The 24733-nt window shown below is 40.5% G+C and overlaps 1 protein-coding gene across 2 annotated transcripts in view; it reads right to left on the reverse strand.

Annotated features, from left to right (window-relative positions):
* The window catches only part of LOC122810855 (urea transporter 2-like), a 1084839-nt gene extending 1061875 nt beyond the window's left edge, over positions 1-22964 (reverse strand). For both annotated transcript variants that reach the window (XM_044082408.1, XM_044082415.1), the window contains exon 1: positions 22861-22964. In XM_044082408.1, the coding sequence (XP_043938343.1) occupies positions 22861-22902 (42 nt within the window). In that variant the 5' untranslated portion in view covers positions 22903-22964. The remainder of the gene's footprint in view (positions 1-22860) is intronic.
* Between the last annotated feature and the right edge of the window lie 1769 nt (positions 22965-24733).

The raw sequence follows: 24733 nt of genomic DNA on the forward strand, positions 1-24733 counted from the left end.
TGCATAACCACAACCAATGTGAACACAGCCACAGACACATATGGTACGCTAGCATACTAGTACAGTATATGGACTATCTGTCCTACACCATCTTCATATGTGCCACTCACAAAATGACCCTACATATACTGGGCTGCTACACAGTCTGTTCTGCTGGCTGGCTGTGGTATGGGACATGTGTGTGTATGGCCCTACAAACATGTAAGGTAAACCTGTACCATACAGTGGGGCAGCATGTAACATCAGATAGAAGGGGAGCTAGAACAATGACATCTACCACAGTCTGTACACAGGCCATAGTACATATTAACAATACACATACTGCCAACATTCACCATCACTACACAGACCTCAGTACTGTACAAACATCCACAGAATGTCCAGGTTATGGCATTAAATGTAACCCCTACTGTACATGACATGTGTAGCACTCTGATATATCACTGTCTTGTTCTCAGATATGATGACACTATTTACAGTGTACAGCACATATGCACCACTTCATGCACGACATATGTACAAAGGTTGACAGAAGTGTGGCTGACAGCACATACACAGGGCCAGTATAGACATGTTGCTGTGATACTCTCATTAATCTACCATTGTAATGGGGTTTGTTGCAACATATGTCCAATGAGGGATATGTAGTCAGTAACTGTCATGGCCTTCACCATCAACAGACTGCAATCCTCACACTACCTTCTGCATTCCACAGATAGATGCATCGTAGCTAACACCTGAAACCAAAGGCACAACACTGCCCAGTCTGCAGATGAGCCTGCAGATAGGGATTCCTGATATACATGGAACTGACATGGCAGGTATTGCGACATGTACGATAAGCATATCCAGACAAACACTGTTAATCCAACATTACCCCATATGCAGTATAGCAGAACTTACAGTCTGTAGTCAGGTTAGGCACATCCCCCTCCTGTTTTTTGCCCTCTTTCCACAGTGTATGTTGTTAGAGGTAAATCCCCAACCCATCTGAAATGCTGTTTGCCAAACGACAGTTCTAGCTCCTGCTCACAGTGACAGACAGAGGCCAACACCACTAAGATGTTCCCAGGTATTGGAGTGCATTTCCATGCAATTGGCTATGGGAATGTTACCACAGCTGTTCCACATGCAATTGGCTAGGGAAGGGCTGCAATTTATGCAGAGTATATCAGCTGATCACGTGCATCACTTAAAATACACATGCTGCTGCCTAAGCAATGCAGGTGTAGGCCTCCACATCCACCAGAGAGGGAGTGGGGGAGGTGGACAGAGGCGAATATGTCAGGGAGGGGTGGGAGGGTAAAATTGATGCATATTTGTGTCACACACCTACCAGCACAGGGTATAGAACTCCCAACAGCTATGTAGTGCTATCACAGTTTTGATGTTGTTATTGGATGCTCCACATGGGTTATCTGGTGGGGAGCACTCAGAACATATATGTGATGGTGAGTGACATCTGCAACAGGGATATGGTAGATATACAGTAGGTGACATACATGTGCCTGTCTGCATGAACAGGTGCCAGTGTCAGCACAGGCACACTCACACAGGGACACACACACGTTAACACACTTGGCAGGGCCAGGAATGCAACTCGTCACTAGTGGGATTGCCACAACACATCAATGTGCAGGGAACACATGCACCACATTGGTTATACAGAGGTCGTATGGGCAGTGAGTATGAGGAGGTGCCAGACATCAGGTGGCATGCTTCACTGTGCCCTGGGGGGAGTAGTGTATGTGGACATATGCACCATACAACACACACGCAAACACACAGGGTGCCAGTTCGGACATGCATGGGTGCATATCTGCATGGGTGTGTGCTGGCCAACAGTGCCAGCAGGCTATACAAGGGTAGAAAATGGGCATACCTTGGCATCAGGCCACATGTCAATGGTCTGCATTGTGGCACAGGCCTGTAGCTTCTGCATTTGCCCACACAGGTGGGTATTGCATCCATCATCCAGTCATCTGGGTGACTATTATGTGTGGCCAATGTTGTGCATCACTTGCCATATATGTGTTCCCTAGTCCATGACTTGGATGGTGTCTAGGATATGCACACCTCCTACATACATGTACAGTGACATGTGGAATTGTACCTGGGGTGTCTAGGCCATGCTGTGAACACAGCTTATCATCAGATGTGCCAGTCTTGCCCACCTGTGGTAGGGACTGGTATTGGTCAGCAGGTTTACCCTGCACCTACATTGATAGCATGCTAACAGCATTTCCTGATGTCAGTGTCATCTGTCCATACAGGGCATGTTGTCAGGCATGGTATGTCCGTTGTGAGTCATATGTGAAGGCACAGTGGGATTGCTAACTGTGATTGGCTGGCCTTGATGTCACATGTATGGGTCTGGCTTTGTACTCCAGCCTCTCAGCTATTTACATCTGTTATCCCTGTATGGTTGACATTGTGATATATAGCAGGGCCACCATAAATGAAATTAGCAAAACCCCTCCACATTGCCCACAGGTGTCACACACTCACAACCACCTCTACACAGGATACGAGTTACACACACACACACACACACACACACACACACACACACACACACACACACACACACACACACACACACACACACACACACACACACACCTGTTATGTCTGGGAATAGAACCCCTACCTAACTAGTTCACTACACTACAGCACTACGCACTTATAGTATGCACTATGGACATCACTGAAGTACATCTTCCCTAAAAGTGTATTTCACAAATAATGACATCAGCAGGATTACCAAAGTAGGTCATTTGTAATGTACTGTGAGTGAGTAGCCTATAATGCATATCTCCATACACAGACACTGAAACACACAGAAAACATCCGGAACTGCTATGGATGGAGATGGAACATTACCACTGTTCTAAATCACACTACAGCAGTACGCTGTTACAGAACATGCTATGGTGATTACTGGGCTATCACTTTCTCAGAGGTATACTTCTAGGTGAGTGACATCAGCAGCCTTGCCAAAGTAGAGTATTTGTATTGTATGGAGTGTGAGTAGCCTAAAAAGCATTGCTTTCTACTCAGTCAGACACACACACACACACACAGTTGCCAGGTCTGGGGTCTGACCACCCCCTAACTAGTTTATCACACTACAGCAGTACACAGTTACAGAATGCGCTACGGCCATTACTGGGCAATCACTTTCCCAGAAGTGTACTTTAGGTGAGTGACATCAGCAGCCTTGCCAAAGCAGAGTATTTGTATCGTATGTAGTGTGAGTAGCCTAAAAAGCATTGCTCTCTATTCAGTCAGCCTCACACACACACACACACACACACACACACACACACACACACACACACACACAGTTGCCAGGTCTGGGGTTTGAACACCTACCTAATTAGTTTATCACACTACAGCAGTATGCAGTTACAGAATGCGATATGGTGATTACTAGGCTATCATTTTCCCAGAGGTGTAATTCTAGGTGAGTGACATCAGCAGCCTTGCCAAAGTAGAGTATTTGCATTGTACGGAGTGTGAGTAGCCTAACAAGCATTTCCCTCTACACATTCAGAGACAGACAGGCATGCACACAATTGACAGGTCTGGGGTTAGTACTACTACCTAACTAGTCTATCACTGCAGTAGTACACAGTTATGGGATTGGCCATGCATATTACTGAGCTATAGATCTCCCAAAGGTCTAATTCACATTGGATGACCTCAGCAGGAATGTCATACTAATGCTATGGGGAGGGCAGTGTGTGCTTGGACCATACCCCATACATGTAGGGGTTGACATGCCACATGCGGGCACACACGGGGGTCATATGTCACAAGTGCGTGTATACAGCTTCTAGATGGCTACTTCCTTGTACAGTCTTGTTGCACAGCTGGCACGTGCATCACATATTCTGTCATGCTGACAGGTACTGGTGGCTAGTATCCACAGTGGGTTACATCCACACCTCATGTGTTGGGGGCCCTTTGGCTGTGTGCCAGTTGGGACAGGCCCGCATGGCTCCTTGTCACGGTCACCCTCTTCCACACATCTATGCCTATGTACCTGTGGCTTATTATAGTGTGTTGTCCTTACATATTTGTCTGTATTCCTATCCACTGTGTGTGCAAGGCAGGAGTGGTGCATACTGATGTGTCCACACTGAGAACTGCAACTTCCAGAAATGTCTGGTCCACTGGTGTTTGCAGATATGGCCTTCATGTGTTTAAGTGTGTGAGCATGCCCAGCATGACCTGTCTGTATGTTCTTGACTGACATTGCCTTCATTCCTCTAAGTGTGTGAGCATGCCTAGTATGGCCATCTGTGTTGCATGTGTGGATCACATCCAGGTAGTTTGTACTGCGATGCTGACATTTGTGTTGTACACTAACAGGTAGCATGCTGTGTCTGCAGGGTATCCATCAGTCATTTGGCATTGACTGTTGTTACATTTCTGCATAGCGGGGGGACACCTGACTGTTTCTACTGTTCTACACAGAAGTGGGGGGCACACCTGATTGTTACTCTAAGTGTACGTTGGGTGGGGGGGGCGCAATTGACACTTGTACACATTTGCTAGGACTGTACTGGTATGTCAGGTACTCCATTTCAGTCTGTAGTCTTACCTATCCTGCTGGCTAGAGGCTTACCAGTGTACTACAGATCCTAGCTTTGTTTACCTACATATTAGTTTCTGACTTCCTAGCCTTCACAACTTACATCCAACTGCCTGGCCTGCTGCAGTCTGTCTGTGTAGGCCTGGGGGAGGGGTTACCCATAGGGCACATTCAGAGGTCATAGTACAGCATTTGTTTGTGTTAGTCTTCACCTGTCCTGCTGGCTGAGATTGTTGTTGGGTACGTGATCCTTCCTGATTGGCATGTGTGGCTCTTATGGACACCCATGTCACTCAGGCCATTTTCTGCAGTGGGTTTTGTCACCCTGTGTAGTACTGGCTACTATGGTGACTCCAGTATGTGTTACAGATCTCATGATGCCACTATGGGTGTCTACTGTCTGCTGCCTTGACATCTGGCTACCCAATTCCCTTGCAAACTCACATCCATACCATAGCTACAGGTTAAAACACATTCTACTCCATTTGGCAACTGGTACATTGATTGATTTACCTTGAGGGTGTGCTGGACTTGAGGATGGTGCTGGAGGGCTGCCTATGTTGGATATACATAAAACACTCCCTATACATGTTTGGGTATAGGTAGTGTCATGTTTGGCATCCCTTTTACTGTCTGTGCGAGTCAGAGAGAGGTGTCATTCCCTGGGCCCCTACTGTGTCAGTGCATATGCTATGCATTGCCTCTTTGCCAAGGCCAGGGCATACTGGGCATGCCCCCTTCTGCCTACTGGGGCAGGCTCAGGTTGTTTCTCCTCCGAGTCACTCTGTGCTTGTACAGGCCTTGGCATTGGTGGGGGGCTGTGTGGCCCTGCCCCATGCTGTTCCTGCTGCAGCTGTTTTCACAGGATCATATTGTGTAGCATAGCACATACCATAACAATTTGGGTACATGTAGCTGTTGAATACTGCAGGGCTCCACCGGATGTGTCCAGACATCGGAACCGTGACCTGAGCATCCCACACACATGCTCTATTATATGTCTGGCCTGTGTGTGTGCCTCACTATGGCATTGTTGTTCAGGTATGTGTGCATTTCTGATGGGTGTTATCAGCCAGGGCTTCAGTGGGTACCCAGCATCCCCCACTAGGTGACCGCAGGTTATGTCCACATCGGCAAATCTGCGGTACAGCTGCGTCAGTTGTGTGAATCATCATAGCTTCCAAGGCAGCCACCACACACTTTCAGTATAATGCCGTGAGCATCACATACGACCTGGTAGTTGATAGAGGGGATGCCCCTGTGGTTGATGTAGGCCCTACCCTGCTCACTTATGCTTTGATGCATAAGTGCATGTAGTCTATAGCACCCACTACCCCAGGGTAGTTAGCCATTTGGTGGAAGAGACACATATTGCTGGTCAGCAGCTCATGTGTGTTGAGGAAATATACATGTTCATTGGCATGTGCTGACATGGCATCCAGGAATTGGTGGAATATTCTGGATGCTGATGCCTGTGAGATGCCCATGTTATCCCCAGTTGTGGTTTGGGAGGTACTTGTGGCTAGTATACCTAGGCCTACACATACCTTGCTATCCACTGGGATGGGTTCCCCTCGGCCAGTGTGGTGTGTCAGGTGTGGCCTGCACAGCTCAACGATTTGCTGTAGGAGGTCTCTGTCCACCCTATAGTGCTCCACTATCTCCAGCTCATGTAGCCTCTGGTATGTTACCCTGGGTCTGTACACCCTTCTCTGTCTCCTGACTGTGGGTTGTTCGGCAGCATTGACATCCTCACCACCCTCAGCCTCTTGCACATGTTCTATGTTGCCTGCTGCAGCCCTTCTCATTTTGTAGGTTTGTTTTTAAAATTTCCCCGCTTGTATACACCGGTGGTGTAGAGTGTGGAAAAACCAGGGGGGAAGGTGTTTGCTTGGTTTATAGTGGTGTTCTGGGCTGGGCTGGTCTGCTGCCTGTGTAATTAGCTGATTCTGATACATTTCACCTGGCAGCTCAACTAGTTCTCCTTGATTACCTTCCTACTGCTGTTTTCCCTTCCCATTGCCTCCCTGTTTAAGCCTGTGTACACATCGTGCAGACAGAGTGCTCAAATGTGCACAGAGCTGCTATTTCTTGGCTTAACTTCCTATTTCTTCCTGTGAAACCTGGTGAAAGACGTGCACACCCGCTTACACATTGTAAGGAGTGCTAGGCAGTTTGGACACACCTCTAGCTTAGGTGCGCTAAGCTAGGAGCAGTCCCGAGCCACAGGGTTCCAATCCACTTACAGCATGGCTGACACACACCCCCATGATGTCACCTATCTCCTAGTGTTGCACCCAGCTATTTCTACTCTTACACTCTTGGGACCTGCCTCACACCCTGGGGAAATCTGGGATTCACTATCCTTCCCCTCATTTGCATAGGATTGCCTGCTAATGCATAGTTACATGTCCCACACTGGGCCTCCCCCTTGCAACCATTACTCACTGGCCAGGTTGTCTTTTGCCTGCCATTGTCTTGCATGGCTGAATACTGCTTTTAGTTAGAATGCTTATTTTAGGTATATTTTATTATTTTATCCCCGATCCTGTTTGCGTGCCGCTGCCCTATGCTTAAACAGACAAGATCGGCAAAAGGAATTTAAAATTTTTTTTTAATTTTTTTTACACATTTTACAATGTCAGTGGCCTTCTACTTGGCCATTGCCATCACTGATATGCAGTCTTTATTTGGAGCTGTCATGGCTCCGTTTTGTAGTTTGCAGAAACGTACTCGGTTACTAACCGAGTACATTTCTGCAGACTGCACTCGTCCTGCACTGACAGCTGCCTGCTTCCTGGATCGCAAATTACCCTCATTTGCATGGTTTTCACCTTCAAATGAGGGTAATTTGCATACAGGGGCTCGGTCCCTGCAGGATTAACCTAAGAGCTCACATGCACATCCCAGGAGCTCGTTCCTGGATTGCACATCGGCCATATTGCTGAAAATAGCTCTTAAACTATGCCTGCATGCTATAACAGGCTTCGTAAATCCGGAGGATAGTCTTTTCTTGGCAATCAGCAATAAGCAAAACAGCACTGCTTGCCCCTGCTTAGTATATCACAGAGCATTCTCACAACTCAATAACATTAATGTTTTAGTCAATTATACTAGTTTGTGCATTATTTTTGACACTAAATTTTCTTTGCAAGTAATTAAGTTTATGCATAATGAAAGTATATGCTGTCATGACCCTATTACCCCTTCTTCATATTTATATCAGTGGTAAACAACATGCAAAAGTATCCTTTTTAATTTAGGAGAGGTATGAAAACATTTATGCAGATGCTTCCATGTAAACATCCTAAATGTCTGTGACTTTGTAACAACCAAACAACACCATTGCTACATATTCTTCTGTGTATCTATGATATTTATCACAGCCTCCTTATCTAAATCTTTTAGACACACCTTGCATAACAATCCTTTCACCATTGGTTGTTCCCCTTTACCTCCGTTAATAAGGACACAACTAAAGGCAGGGTATTCCATCACATCAGGTCGCATTGCTAGGAAAGAAAAAAAAAGCAGACCTTCATAGTCATTTGCTGAAAATCTGGTAACCAGTACTTTTGTTTAACCTGCATCCACATGCCTCAACTTCCCCAAAGCATAGCTGGTTCCAATAAATTACACTGGTCTTCATATCCCTCTAGTTTCTATAATGACTATGTGTGCTAGGTAAACTAACCAGGGGTTTATCTTATCTGTCAGACATATTCTTATTTCCTGTGATCAGCCTCATTTTTTTTAAATTCAGCATCATAATTTTGAACAGATTCCCCTATGATGGAATCCAGCTATTAACAACCTCTACAGAATACGAAAAAATATCTAGCCTCAAAGAAAAAACTTGATGTCCTTCTTTCAAAGGGTAATTTCAGAAAGGTCTGCAAAGAACTCTAGCATAAGATCAAATTGTATATGGCAGGTTAAAACCTGAATATTGCCACCTCCTCCAAGGATAATCCTAATGTCTTATTTAGCTATGTTAGTAATCTCTGAAGTAATATTTATGACTGCACTGAGCTGAACTATAACAATGCTTACATTTCAGCTATGGAAGACATCGCCAGTATTTATTTATGTATTCATTTAACATTTGTTTACTGGGAAAGTCTGAATAAAACAGAGCTTGTTTTCAGTGGATGCCAGGGGAGAAATGCTCCAGATACATGTCTTTGGAATCTAGGAGGAAACCAGAGTACCTGGAGGAAATCCATGTAAATGCAGGGAGGAGATGCAGACTCCACAGAGAAGGCACCCCATCCGAGAATCAAACCAGAGAGCCTCTTGCTGTGAGGTAACAACGTTAGTTGCTGCACCACTGCAGGGTCTCAGGCAAATTTAATTCCAGCCTAACATGAATGTCCACCAATTTCTAACTTGGTCCCTCTCGCCCCCCAAATGCTCTCTCCATAATCAAAAATAGCTAGCTCTGTGGGGCTTGACAACCTACAAGGCCCTCTGCTGGTTAACACTAAGCACAACCTCACTGATCCCCTCGTAAACTCTTTAATCTCAGACTCTACACTGGGTATATGACTGATGCTTGGAGAACAGCCATAGCAGTACTTCGACACAAAGGTGTCCCCCACTTGACCTGTTTGAGGTATAGATTTATTAGATTTACCAGTATTATCGGTAAAATAATAGAGGCTATTGCAATTGAACCTCCAAATAAAGATAAAGGCAGCTTGCAACTCAGTCCTTACCAGTTTAGCTTTGTGAAGGACATGTCATCTATTGTACCTGTTAGATATCATCCAGAGTATAACTGAAGCACTGGATAATGTTTGGTTAGTACTTGTAGTCTACCTTTATCTGTCATTGGTCTTTGGCACTATCCCAACACTGTGGTCTGATAATAATTTTAACTAATTAAATAAAACTCAAAACCAATAGCTACTACCATGGCAAGAACAAAAAGACTAAAAATAAAAGATTGAAAATAAAAAAAACATAATATTAATACTGCAGTACCATAAACTTTAGAGTGTAAATCTTTTACTGATAAAGAAAAATCCCTTCAAAAGTTCTGTCCTACCCAATGTTATAAAATATTTCTTCAGAACAAAGTGACCTAAACTAATACCATCTTATATAATACTACATGATAGTTAGCTAACCAACCCAGGATCAATGACCTTACTAAAGAATGATTTAACATACATCAAACCTAGAACTCCAGAAGTGTGCTAATAACAAAATTAAAATATATAAAAATTATCTTTGTTTGCTAAGTGTAGGTATACAATATAGTAAACCCTTAATGAATCTATGGAGAAGGCAAAACCCAGACCATCTGATGACCTCATAGGTAGTAACCAGGCATGCAGTTTAGGAGAACATTAAGCAGCCTAGACTATATATCAAGTTGTCCCCAAACACTATCTGGTGAAGTGACTTGCTCAAGGTTGTGCAATAGGAAAATTAAGGTAAAGCGATTCAAACCCTACACCCTTGGCATAAGAAGCAACTCATTAACTGATCAAAGAGTTAGTCTTCTACACCAATGGCCAAACATAAAAAAACAGGGACATGTTTGGTGCTTAAACTATGTTGCCAGTATAACTACTGTTTCTGCAAAATCTGCTGTAATTACAACTTCTGAGATCTATCTCAATCTCCTTTAACACACTGAAAAGACAATGTTATGCCTGTAAGAGACATTTGTCTCTTTTATTTTCCGGAATATGTTCATAAATATGTTATGATACCCTCTGTCTAATCTTTCCTTGTAGACTCCATCACAGCCCAAACACATGCCAGTGAAAAAACAAACCTGTGGCATTGTAATCATTTCAGCCATTTGCAGGTTATGTCACCATCGTCATGCATGTTAGACAGATGCATGTCCCTTCATAGGATCATAGGATCAAAGGAAGCTACTAGGCTATTGGCCCTGAGGCCCTTACAAGCCTCGTCTGACAGTCCCTTAAGGCCAATACCATTTTGTTGTACAAAACTGGGTTCTCATCATCTGGCTTAAAGACTTCCCTATTACCTTTTAAAATCATCCAATTGTCATGAATTTCTTTCTGACATGATAAGAATCAACTGCTAAAGGAATACAAAACTGCATGACTAAATTTTATTGCAATTGCATTTATTTTAATGTTGCAACCTTTGCAAATAAAAGAGCAGATTCATCATTTAGAGTAATATTAATTCATAGTAATAGTAATGCTAGTTATAATATTATTCAACACTTTTGCAGGATAATCAATCAAAAAATGTATCTGTTTTACTGGAAAGGCTCACCCAGACTCTGCTACAGTTTGCTGTGAGGCAAAGGTTAGTTTGCTTCTTATTTGTTGCATTTTGTATTACTTTATTGCCTTTTTCTATTTTGTATACTGTGCTTTATTTTCTTTACACTGTGTTTTACTTGTATTCTGCTGTTAACTGCATATTAAAACCTGAAAAGAGACCACAGCTCTGTCTCTTGTTAGTCAGACATAAATTGGAACAGGTCAATTAAGTAGTCACACATAAGTCGGAACAGGTCTTTTAAGGTTAATCATGTGTGAACTGAGGGGGTAGAGCTAGGAACTAAACCTTCTATTTAAGGGGTAAAATAAAACATTTCAGAGCTTTACTTGTGAGTCAGACAGAAAGTTTTCCCACACTCTCACCCAATTACTGTTGTGTTCTTAAACACCACTGTCTTTCTAGTCGCCTGCCCCTTATGTTAATTTGACCATATATCTCATTTCCTCTCTGCTTTTACTGGCTGGTGCGAGTAAGCACAAAATTATCATTTTGTGAAAACACTCCCCTTCAATTATTTAAATGTATTGGCCATCCTACTATATTCCATAGTATCAGAATACAAAGGTGACCACCCCCTTTCAATCTAGCTTGCTGTTTTAAAAACAGTGACTCTCCACTAAAACTTAACTGTTATTTAGGTAAATCTAAAGTTACCTACTTTCACATTTAACTCCTCTAGTTCACACTGCAGTGTTTAGGATAAACCATTTTTTTCATTTTACCTTTAAGCATCTATTGCAAGACCACCAGTTATTGGAGAGCCCACATTCTGCCTCTCAGTAGTCATCTTGGGATTAGTGCTTCTGTTTTCTCCTGGTGAGAGAAGGAGTGCATTTACATTATTTCCTGGAGACTGCTGATCACCAGAAAGCTTAATAACTGCTTTATAGATGACAGCTTGGAATCTGTACTTATATTCTGATCCTTGTGAGAGTAGGAGCAGAGTGCATTGATTCCTGACTCTTTCTGGTTGGAGACTGAGTGTCTGTGCTTAACGTACCTGATTGGTCTGGTTGCTATTCTAGGCATCTATCAGAAAAAGGCTAGAAGACCCTTGCATCATCTGGGACAGGACTGTGGATCACCAAACAGGCCATGGCCTGCTTCTCTTCTTGGGACTGGTGCTAAAATTTTGCTTTTGGTGAGAAGAAACAAAGGAGTATTGTATCCCAACAGAGTGAAGCTGTGCTGAGACCGGCATTAGTAGTAGCCAGGCAGTAGCCATTCATGCAGCTCCCCTCTTTTCATCATTCTTGACAAGCTAATTCTTTATTTTGCAGTAAGTACTGCTTGATTTCTTTCTAACTTCAGAATATCTGCCTAAATACTTCATCTTTAAATTGTCAGGGTCTACGTATTAGTTTCCCTCAAGCGTTTGGCAGTGCTCTGTAAAGACTCAGACACATTGAGTGACATTTTTCCTGTAAAAAGAATATATAAGGAAACAGCTCCAGTACTTTGTAATAATGACCATCCCTCCTGGCATGCCTAAAGGTCAATTCCCTTGCTTTCTCCTATTAACCTGGCGAACTTGGGCATTCTGAGGCAGTGTAGCAACTGCCTCATGTACACAGATAACCCTCTTCTCTTACCTCCCAACACTCAGACTTTTGAGATTTGCACTTATATATCCAAACTGGAAGCCATGCACTCTCAAGACAAGACTGGAATAGCTGGTCAAGAGTAGAAGGTCAACACCTGCACCACACCACATGCAACACATAGCCTTCCAGAACACCCACCATCACAACTCTCACATAAAAACACAAATCATGCACCCACCTTCATGGAGGCTCTCAATAGAAATCTACCCAAACAGCAGAGACCTCCAAGGCAGAAATGCACTCAAACACCACAACACAGCACATACTACAAGACACATAACTCACCTACACAGTGTGTCCCTCAACCTAACCCCTAAGGCAAAGCAGCTTGCCCAATACACTAATCATAGGTGACTCGATAGCAAGCACTCTAATGTCTTACTCACTAGGTTGAATAAGGGGAAGGTAACAGTCAGCTGTCTATCAGGTGCCAGAATCTGACACATAACACATGCACTCAGGTCACTCCACAACAAGTTCAAGTAAGACTCTGTCACTGTCCATGTGGATGTGAATGACCTGAGATGCACCTCCCTGGACTACATTAAAAGAAACATGGAGGAGCTCTCGGATTATCTGGCTCAGGCAGATATGATCCTAGCCATGAGCAGCATCCTACTGTCACCCAGAATGATACCGCAGTACAAGCAGAAAATGATTGACTTCAACAATTGGGTACATTTCTGGTGTCATTCTAAGGGTATCCAGTATCTGTCTGCTTGGGATGACATGATTGACATACCTCAATGCTTTGCTAGAGATGGCCTGTATCTGTCAACCCTGGGTTTCCAGATACTGGCGAAGGCTCTTGCTACCCCTATAGTGCCTTTTTTAGATAATGTTCCAAATACCAAATTACCACCATAACAGCTATAAATAAATGCAATCTGAGGGTCATGCTGCTTAACGCTAGACGTCTAAATCTCAAGATGCACTTGCTCGAAGCACTCCTTGAAATGGAGAAGGCCAACATTTGTGCTGTAATGGAGTCCTGGTTTAAAGCAGCAGAAAGCATCCCTGTGCTACCAGGCTATAACTCATTCCAAACCTTTCAGCCCCAGAAAATGGACTGAACCTCCAAAGGTGGTGGTGTCTCCATACTCATAAAAGATGCGCATACCTCCAGACTAGTAGCCCAGCATAACGCATATGAGATACTTCAGGTACAACTAACATTAGGTAAGAGCAATTCAGGTCATAGCCTGCTATAGGTCCCCAACCATGTCCCAAGACTCTCACTCTACATTCCTAAGCACCCTGGAAACTATTAGGGTCCAACCCAACACTCTCATACTAGGTGACTTTAACCACCCCTCCATCAACTGGGAAAACTACTTATGCACCAATACACTGACCCAACACTTCCTGGAATTCATCAGTTCCAATGCCCTGGACCAGCTCATTCTTACCCACACCAGAGGAAGCAACATCCTTGACCTGGTTATTACAAACATGGGCAACCATGGCTCTACACCAATAGTTAATTCCTCCCTGATTAGATCCAACCACAAACTAATCACCATGGAAATCCACATCTCACCCACACCCCCTGCAAAGTTAACCACCATGACAAATTTCTCAAAGGCTGACTTTGGGCTCCTAATGGAATGGAAAAATTTAAATGGAAAATAGATGCATGACTACCAATGCACTGTACGAACACGTACATAAATGCATGGAAATAGCCATACCCAACAGAACCAAGATGCTCTCCTCTAAAAAAGGAAACCAATCTGCTGGTCCCTGCCATTACTAAACTCTACAACAGAAGGAAGAAACTGTTGCAGAAAAAGGTAAAGTCCCAAGACTGGAAAAACGCTCTTATTAGCCTCAACAAAAGTTGAGATTCCTCACCAAAATTTCTAAAGCCAGCTATAAAGGCAAAATTGTGGCAGACACTAAAAACAGCCACAAAGCCTTCTATAGTTATATCAAAAATCTCCATGGCAATACCCAGGTTAGCTCTGAGTTACTGCAAAATGGTACCACCTATACAGAGCCAACAGATATCACCAACATACTGGCCGACAGATTCATTTCCAAATTTACTTGCCCCCCCCCCCCAAAAGGACCAATCACAATACCAGAAGAATGCCAGGCACCCAGAAATACTGCTGCACAGGTTAAAGCTGCATTGTCCGAGGCCAAGAATACAGCTTCCATGGGACCCATCAATATCCCTGAATGTGTTTTACATGAACTACAAAGTGAACTGGCACCACATCTGTGTTCTCTGTTCAATCACAGCCTCACCTCTGGCTTTGTCCCTACCAAATGGTGCACTGCTACAGTCATCCCTCTCTATAAAGTGGAAGTGACTACAGACCCTGGGAATTATAGCCCCATTAGCCTGACAAGTCTGACATGTAAGGCTATGGAGCCCATCATCATGGACCTAATTAACACGGATATAGGGAATCTCCAAACTCTAGATTCCATGCAATTTGGTTTTGTGAAAGATAGATCATGGCTGCTCAACCTGGTTGACTTCTTTGAGTCAGTCACCAGAGCTGTGGATGAGGATGAAGGCAAGGCAGTTCATACAGCCTACCTAAATCTGGCCAAGGCCTTTGATATCATTTCCCACTCAGGAATTATTGATAAACTCACCAAACTAGGCATCAACCCCTATATCACTAGGTGGGTTGCAAATTGGCTCACAGATAGAACCCACAGTGTGAAAGTAGCAGACTCCAAGTCAGACTGCTGACCAGTTACAAGTGGAGTCCCACAGGGATTGGCCCTGCGTATTCTTCTGTTTGGCATCTACTTCTCAGAAGTCCAGGCCAACATGGAGGGACTCTGGCTGACCAAGTTTGCAGACGACTACAAGCTGGGAGCCATTATTAACTCCCCAAGTAATGTAGACATCCTACAGAAAGGTCTCACTGAGACCAATGACTGGTGTCAAAACCATGGCCTTAAGCTTAATGTCAAAAAATGTGTCATCATCCCCTTTGGGAAAATCTCACTTCCCACTAATTACCACATTGATGGTAGCCCACTGAACACTGAAGGTGTTATAAGAGACCTGGGGACACAGGTTGACAGTAACCTCTCTTTCGACGACCAGATTGCCACTGTGTTCAGAAAGTCCTTGTATATTGCACATCTCATTACCAAGGGTTTTGCATCCAGGGAGAAAGAGGTCATCATCTCTCTCTACTCTTCTCTCATTAGGCCAATCATCGAGTATAATGTCCCATTTGGCATGTACCTCACTAGACACATGCAACAGCTGGAAAGGCCACAAAAGTACCTCACGAAGAGAATCCTAGCCCTTAAACACATGTTCTACATGGACAGACTCAAGAAATTCCAGCTTTTCTCTGTCTACTATCATCTACTAAGTGGGGATCTCTGCTTGACTTACAAAGCCATGTCTGACCCAGCTCTGTTAGAAATGCTACATCTAAAGAAATCACAATCCCTCTGCACCACACACTCCAGAGACCTCAACCTCATTACTACAATCAACAGAACATGCTGGAGGGACTGGTTCATAACTCAGAGACTGCCCATGCTCTGAATAGACTTCCCATACATGTCAAGCAAAGCACCTCACTGGCCATCTTCAAAAGAAATCTTGATGAGTGGATGGAAAACAGAAAGTTCACTCCGGGATCACTCCAGTGGCTTTACTTGATAGAGACACTGGGAACTAACGTTGGGTGGCACAATGCCTGGGCATTTCTATGGGCTAGGCTTGTAAAGGCTCCAGGGCAATTAGCCTAGCACACACCTATGAAGCTATGAACCTATACTTGTGTGTCCTATTCTGTAAAGTCTAAATCATTAGAAATCAGCCAGAATAACAATGTTTCTCTTTGCATAACTGTTGTGCAAATAAATGTTCTGAAAAGTAGTTTCCCTATATACAGTCAGTTTAAATATTTGATTAGCACTTAAACTGATGCTTATATCTAAAAAACTAATACTTTCCTTGATGAGGTACAAAAGAACATATGAAACTTGGTGACAGCATCCGTTCCTTCCAAAATAACGTGAACTTTTCATGAGTATCCAACACACACAAAAAACATGAATGGAACCTAAATACAACCACATGTGCACATGTAGATACCAAATGAATTTATACAGTTATTTTCCTGTCTCTGTGTTATTAAATAATGTACTTGCTTCCATCACAACGTCACATATTTCTTAAAAAAATTGTCTTGCGTGCAATATTTATATCCCCGATTGCCAACATGGTTTTTCTTTCACAGATAACGCCTCACCATTTCTATACATTCTTTTTGTGATATACACGTGCTATACTGCTACATCTACTGCTTTGCACCTCCTGTATCTTCCAACATGAAGGCTTCATGCCCAGTACCTGGATCTATATTATAACAATGAATGATCAGATGATCGAACGTTGTTATATCAACCCCTAAATGTTGAATATACAAAACAGCAAACAATCCAAACAGCGATTTTTTTTCCCAGGGAAAAAAAGTCGCTGTTTCCAAATAAAAAAAAAAACACTAAATAAATTAAATATACCAAGTCCAAGATCGCACTACAGTGGAGGAAATGGCACAACCCGGACGGCCGTCCCAGCAATTTCTTTCCCCAGAAAAAATTTGCTGTTCCTGCCGTTCGCTATTTTGCCAGTTCAACATGTAGTGTTCAAACTAACAGCATTCACTCATCTGATTGTTCACTGTTCTAAAGTAGACCCCAATACCCTGCTGCTTATATATACTAACTCCATGATCACTGGATCTCAGAATAGAGGAAGTGCTCATAGAAAGATGTGCATTACCACCTGGCTGCAAAAATTGATTGAATAGACTAACAAATATACAAATGCTGATGGTCACAGTACAAAAAATCAGATATACTGCAATATAATCTGCAGATAACATGGTTAAAGAAACATATCCCAATGAAACCTTACATGATGTAAGATTAATTTTAGTATTTTAAGTACTATACCACTAAGTTGATATGCAACTTCATGACTTTTGTTATAATTTCACATTTATAAGAAATAATATGCACTCTGGGTTGAATTAAACAGATTGCATTGGCTGTTGAAACAATGAACTAAAAGTCCAGGTTATAGCATTTAAATTATGTTATTTACAGCTATACTTGCTTTGCAGTCTTACAATCTACACACACACAAACACACACACACACACACACACACACACACACACACACACACACACACACACACACACACACACACACACACACACACATATGCATATTTGTACTGCACAGTTAATTCTGTTGTCACTTGAATGTGGATTAAAGAATATTGTGTAGTTAAAGAAACATAGATCCTCAAGCATACAAATGGTAACATACAGAACAGCATTCTGAGAATTATCACACACATACCATCTTAAAGATGGGTTGCACATCCCTCTGCAAATGTAATACTCCACCAGTGTGATATGGAATGCTCACAGCCAGCAGAATGTTGCGATGGGAAATGAATGGGACTAGACATGCTTAGATTACTGACAGGGAAGGAACTTAAAAATGCATAGAATACAGAATTTTGTAGAGAAAACATATGAAAAAGAGGAAATGGGTGGGCAGGAAGAATGGAACGTGAAAAATATCTGAAAAAGTAAGGACTTTTTAGACAATTACATAACAGTAGAAAAAAAATAGAAAAGGTGATAAAAGAATGTAAGAATAAAGCAGCACCAGGATTAGATGGTCAAGTTATGACTATTATAAGGAAATCAACAAAGATGAAAGAGAAGTGTTTAAACAAAAAATAATAAAATGAATAGATGACTGAAGGTATAATGGAAGAAAACATATGTGGTGAAGTGATAAAATGTTTATGAAAAAAGTATGAAAGAAAGATAAAAATGGAGGCTTGCAACATTAGGAATACTGACTATAGAATATTTATAAAAATACTAGAAAAAGGGAAGGCAAAAGTATTGGATGAGGTAGTAGAAGATGAGATTTATAATTTAAAAGGAAGAGAAGGGAAAAGAAATGTTAATTAAAGTGAAAAAAATTATAGAGATGATACTAAATGTAAATAAGAAAGTAAAAGTGATAATACGTGATGCAGCTAAAGACATCGATAAAATGAGCCATGAAGGAATGTGACAAATTATAGAGGTATATGGCATAAAAGAAAAAAAAAATATTAGTCTAATAAAGAAATGTTATGAAAATTAATGCGCACTAGTGAAGATAAATGGCCAGATGGGAATAAATAAGTATTGAGAGAGGAGTAAAACAAGGTTTCCCAATGATTATGTGCTTATTTGTATTAGTAATGAGTGCAGTAGTACAGATACAAATCTATGAAATGAGGGAGGCAAGATGTGAGATGGAAGGAAATGTTATATGACAAATATGTATACATATGCAGATAATTTAGTTCTAATAAAAAACAAGAGGTGGATAAGTGAGATTGCAATAAGGATAAAAAAAGCTGTTAAACACTTGTCTGCAGTTAAACAAAATGAAGTGTACTGGATTTGGTGAGATAAAACATAAACTGTATATATTTCTCAAGAAAGGAAATGATTTTTGGGAGTGAAGAAACATTTGGTGAGTAGGAAAGTGTAATAAGTTAATGGAGATACATATTGGAACAAATAAAAAAATGTTAGCTTAGTAGGAACATTTTTATTTACTATTTCAGAAAAAGACATACTGTATGTGCTAACAATTTATGCATTAGGAAAATAGCATATTGCTGGTGGTGGGAAGTATATGTTTCCCACTCAAACGGAAAAAGACTTATTTGAGTTTTTTTTAGCTTTTTTAAGGGTTGAAGGCTGAACACAATGGGAAGATGGATACGTTATAATAAAAAGAAGAAGGTAGTTTGAATAAAACAAAAATCATTGCTGGATTTAGCATTTGTGCACTTATTTTGGGTAATGAGAATGGTGAAAATGACACAAATGATATGATGCTATATGAAAAATATAAAATGTACGGGAAGTAAAAACAGGCAAAGAAAAGAAACAAATGGTAGAGGATACAAGGAGCATGACAAAAATAGAAGTTATGGAAGCTAAAAGTAAGGAGGTAAACAAAATAATAGTATAATATGATTTTAGAAAAAAATGTTGTTCCAACTGAAGAAATTAAAAGAAGATGAGAAAAGGTAATAAAAAACAGAAGAAAAAGGTTTGAATTGTTTTTTATGTAGCAAAATTTTTTTTGTGGAGAATTTTGTTAGATAAGTTACCAGTGAAAGGAAATATGAAGTGTAAGCAGAAGAAGGAAAAAGTGTGTTGACAGTAGTGAAGATGAAATAACAAAGCATTGTTTTCTGGATTTATAAAAGAATGAAGAATTTTAAGAAAGTTTTAAAAATTAATATAGATGAGAAGGATTTAATTGCTTAAATATGAATATGATATTATATGGGAAGTATGATAAAGTAAATGTGATATTGATAAATAGGATAAAGAACTATTTCTGACAGTATAGTTTCAATGAAAAAATTGTGATAATTTCCTATATAAAAAGAAAATGGAAGAGGATAATGTATTAGCTGAAATAAGAAGATGGTTGTGGGAGAAATGGTGGGGATAGAGGGTAAACAGAAAAAGAATGAAAGAAATAGAACTTTTTAGTTAAGTTCTTTTTTTTTTTGATGACTTTTAAATAGTTTTAAGTATGGATATAAATATCAGTGCAAATATGTGGTATAAAATGAAAATAGATGTTACTAAAACACCTCTACTTTTTTTTTCAATAAGTGCCAGCCATGGGATCGTCTACATCTACCTGAGCTACCACTAACTCATACAGATGGGACCTCAATTTAACATTTCATCTGAAGGACATCACGCTCAAGAGAACAGCACCCTCATGCTGCACTGCAGTATTAGTATTGGAAAATTAATCCATACTTGATTTGTGAGTAGACTGCATAGGCTTCTGATCTTCCAACACCAAAGGCAAGCGTGCTTCCTATTGAGCCAATGGCAATATTAACAAGGGGCACAGAATGCAAATGACAAAATATTAATTTATAGAACAAACAGTATTTGCATCCAGTAGTTTCAGTAAATGTACTGTATCACTCATTTTTAGAAAGTCAGGGGTGGAGATAACATAAAATAGAGAAAACGATGGTGAAGAATGTACAAAGGTGGGAATGAGTTAAAAAACATATTCTCTATCTCTTCTTTATTAGTTGATATGACTACTTGAATTTCTGAGGATTTTTTCAGTGCAATTAGAACAAAACAAAAAAGTCCTCAATGAAAAATAAAATGACACCTTGAATTTGAAACAATACGAAGGAGTGAGATACAGATGTCTAGATACTCTTATCACTGAGTTGAGGAATTAAAGTAGAATGGAGATACAGTTGCCAATTTACATTAGGGGAATCCTTAGATTCCAATTTTGTTTATGTATCAAAAAAAAAGTAGTAGCAGTTTAAACAGTGAGAGCAAGAGGTTCAACGGAAATATTGGCAACTCTTATTTCTCAGGGAAAATGGTGGACTATCACGCCATTCTTTCTTAAACAGTGATTATGTTTAAGGTTTCCACTGAAAATGTGATGATTACAATTGCTGTCTTCAAACACCAAAACTAAAGGTGCAAAAGGGGGAATATATGCTCTATCTGAGATTGTAGTTTCTCAGAGTATTCCTTTTACACTAAGGTACAGTGATCCCCATGTTAGTAATAGAAGTGGTGAAAGCATAAAGTCCCTCAAAATAGGAAGTATAGGGAGTCTCCCTTTCAAAAACTCTTTAATAGCATTACAGTGAGTTTGGAAACTTACTGGATTTCTTTCCAATTTGCACTTTAGTTTTTCTAGTTACGTGACTTGCAGTTTTAGGTTTTGCATGTAGGAAAGGGACCCTTAAGTTCAAGAAAGTACTAGACAATAATTAAGGCTATCCTTGCAAAGGGCTGAGGACTGGTGAAATTAGGTCTATATACCATTAGGTAAGTAGGAGCTCCACCTTACCTGTTAAATAAGAGGAGAGCTAGGTGGGTCAGATGGACCATATCTACCATCATATTTCCTGCCCCATACAGTTACCTAACTACATCTTTTTGCCACATTGGTATTGGTTTGTACAGTCTATTATTTCTTTCTTATTCTACCATAAATAAAGAAGCATGACAATTGCTTTGTGGGTATTACACACAAACTTGAGCTGTAGTGTGCTGCTGTCAATCATCACCATACTTCAGCCATCTCAACCTTTGAACTTGTTGCCTTACACCTTTTGCTTTGCACCTGCATCCCTACTCTGCCCCCAGTGACAATTTGAATGAGTTGTGCTATGTTATCTCTTGCCTTAAACCCCTATCGGTTGTATACTCAAGCAGCTCCTCATAGAGTTCAGCCTTTCTGCCTCACATAAGACGCATTTCTGGTCATGTAATTTGGACCCACAAGCATTACTTGTTGTCACTGGCACATTTCTAAACCTCACTGTACTTTTTTAGACTGCTGGTTGAACTCATACCTTGACACCCAGGTCTCTTTCTCCAGGCCTCCTGACTGACCTTTATACCTCACCATTCCTCTGTTCTTCAGCCTACAGTGTGATTAGTCAGTGTAGTTGCACATATATATCTTACCTTTGGCTTATGGAAAAACAGAAGCAGATGTTATGCATTTTAAGTGGTGTGTGTGTGTGTGTGTGTGTGTGTGTGTGTGTGTGTGTGTGTGTGTGTGTGTGTGTGTGTGTGTGTGTGTGTGTGTGTGTGTGTGTGTGTGTGTGTGTGTGTGTGTGTGTGTGTGTGTGTGCTATTGCTATTTTGTTTGCCAATATACTACTAGCACATTTTACTTTGTAGTCTTGCTGCATGTGAAAATATATATGTGTGTGTGTGTGTGTGTGTGTGTGTGTGTGTGTGTGTGTGTGTGTGTGTGTGTGTGTGTGTGTGTGTGTGTGTGTGTGCTGTGCGCGCACACGTGTACACCTGTTTGTCTGTCTTGTCTTGGATATGAAGAAAAATTAAGAAAATACATTTTCTGTTTTAATCAGATATTCTAAGGTACAAAAGATTTGATTTTAGTACTGAACATTCTGCTTGTTTGAAGTATTATATGAGCTCTGCTTGTATAGAACACATAAGGAAAAAGTTAATATAAAAACTCCACAGTTTCAAGGATAAGTAGTAAGTGGAATGTCCATTTTTCATATTGCTGCTTCATTCGTCATCTTTAAGTGTGCTTCTTCAAGAATATAATTGCATGACTCTACATAATCATTCTTGCAAATATTTGATTCAGTTAAATAAAAAATATGAACATATATATATATATATATGCATGTATAAATATATATATTATATATATATATATATATATATATATATATATATATATATATATAGGTACAATGTCATGACACTATTTTTTAAAAAGTCTTATTTGCACTGATACCTTTGCTGTCATCGGAAATGTGTTAGATGTCCGATTCCTCATTTGATTCCTCAGTAAATAGGGTTGTATGTATCCACAATATGGGCACGCAGTCTCTAGGAAAGAAAAACTGAGTCATACTGTGAAACAACCCTTTATAGTGCACCGTGAATGAAAAGAAGCACGAGAAGCTTCTGAAAGGGGGAGGAGTGGGGCGGTAAGTTCAGATAAGCTGGCAGAACATCAGGTTCACTCAGTATCAACTAAATACAGCTGGAAAAAGAAACATCCTGTCTCTTCAAATGGAAGAAAGAGACTGAGAGCTTTCTAGGCTTTTGTGTGCCTTTTTAAAGCGGGTGTAATGCTGGAAAATCATGCCATTTTTCAGATTTGTGTGGAATGTGTACAGAGACTGAGGAAGTGTCTTTAAAAGCTTAGTGGTATGTAAGAGTGAAACGGGTTTTTAGAAAGCACTATGTTTACATTCTTAGAAAAGCATGGCAATCATGCACTTCTAACAAGATGCAGGTATACAGCTATTTTGCCGGTATAGCAAGAAGAATGCAATGAGTCATCATTGTCATGTTTTTATTTTGTATTATTACTAATCTCTTAAGCAGTCTGAATCTGCAAGCTGTCTGCTAACAGACTGTCACATAGTAGCAGAATTAACTGTCACAGTCTAATTGCCTAGTACTAGTTTTGATTTAAAGCTAGATATTACTGTGCCAGCTGATAGTATATCAAGTGTCGGAGTGACATGGCTTTTTGAATAATAATAATAATAATAATAATAATAATAATAATAATAATAATAATAATTATATCTTAGTCATTGGTTTTTATTGTTTTATTTATTGATTTGACATTTGTTAACCAGGTTCATCTGACTGGGTAGAAACCCCTTTTCAGCAGAGACCTGAGGAGAAAAGCTCCACAACATAACAAAAGACAGAAAACAACAGTAGATAAGTTTTAAATTACTTAACAGGATTGTAAAAATAAAACTTGTAAAATTACTAACAGGATAAAGAAAATTTAACAACATGAGAATGACAATATTTTTTTTTGTGCAGAGCAGACTAGAAAATAAGAAAAAAAAAATGTGTTGTGCATAATACAGTTTTGCCAAAGGTATGACAGATGGAAAGCTGCCTAAAGATGGTGCATATTAATGCGGGAGGAAAATACTATGAAAATAGCAGTTGTAAGCCAACAAGGAAGATCGGTACAGTGAGAGGTTGGATGTAAAGTAGCTACAGGTAGAAAAAAATAATTTGTAGTAAGTATGGGAAAAAGCAACCTAGGTAGGAAGGAGGCAAAAGAATAGGATAATAGAAGCAGATGGGATAATAGTCTGAATTAGTATAGTCTAATCAAATTAATCTAATCAGTTTAGAGAGGGGGGAGAAGTAGGCAGAATGTATAGCTGACAGGAAATTAATTTATGTTAGGTCATTGCAAGAGCATGACCCTGACTTGCGGACGATATTTTTTAGTACTATTTTGAAGAAGCTGAAATTAATGAGAGAGCTGACATGTAGTGGTAGTTTGTTCCAAGCATTTGTGATAGAGTAGCTGTAGAGTAGTTAGCCAATATTTTTATTAGGCTTATAAACTTGCAATAGGTTCTGTTGAGAACTACGGAGGGCATGGATGGGAGTATAAGGCTGGACGAGAGTACAGAGAGACGGGGGCAGAATGATGGATCATGTAAGACTGAGAAGTTGGGGTAATAGAATTTGGTGCTGAAATTCAAACCATTGCAGGTTTTTTTAGAGCTATATACTGATGAGTACGATGGGGTAGATTAGAAGCAAATCTAGCTATTTTGTTATAGGTGAGTTCTAGTTTAGTCAGGAGATTTGATTGGAGGTTTGTGAGTATGGAGGCT

The sequence above is a fragment of the Protopterus annectens genome, chromosome 1.part1 (assembly GCF_019279795.1).
Source record: "Protopterus annectens isolate FY-2018-M chromosome 1.part1, PAN1.0, whole genome shotgun sequence".
Lineage (NCBI taxonomy): Eukaryota > Metazoa > Chordata > Ceratodontiformes > Protopteridae > Protopterus > Protopterus annectens.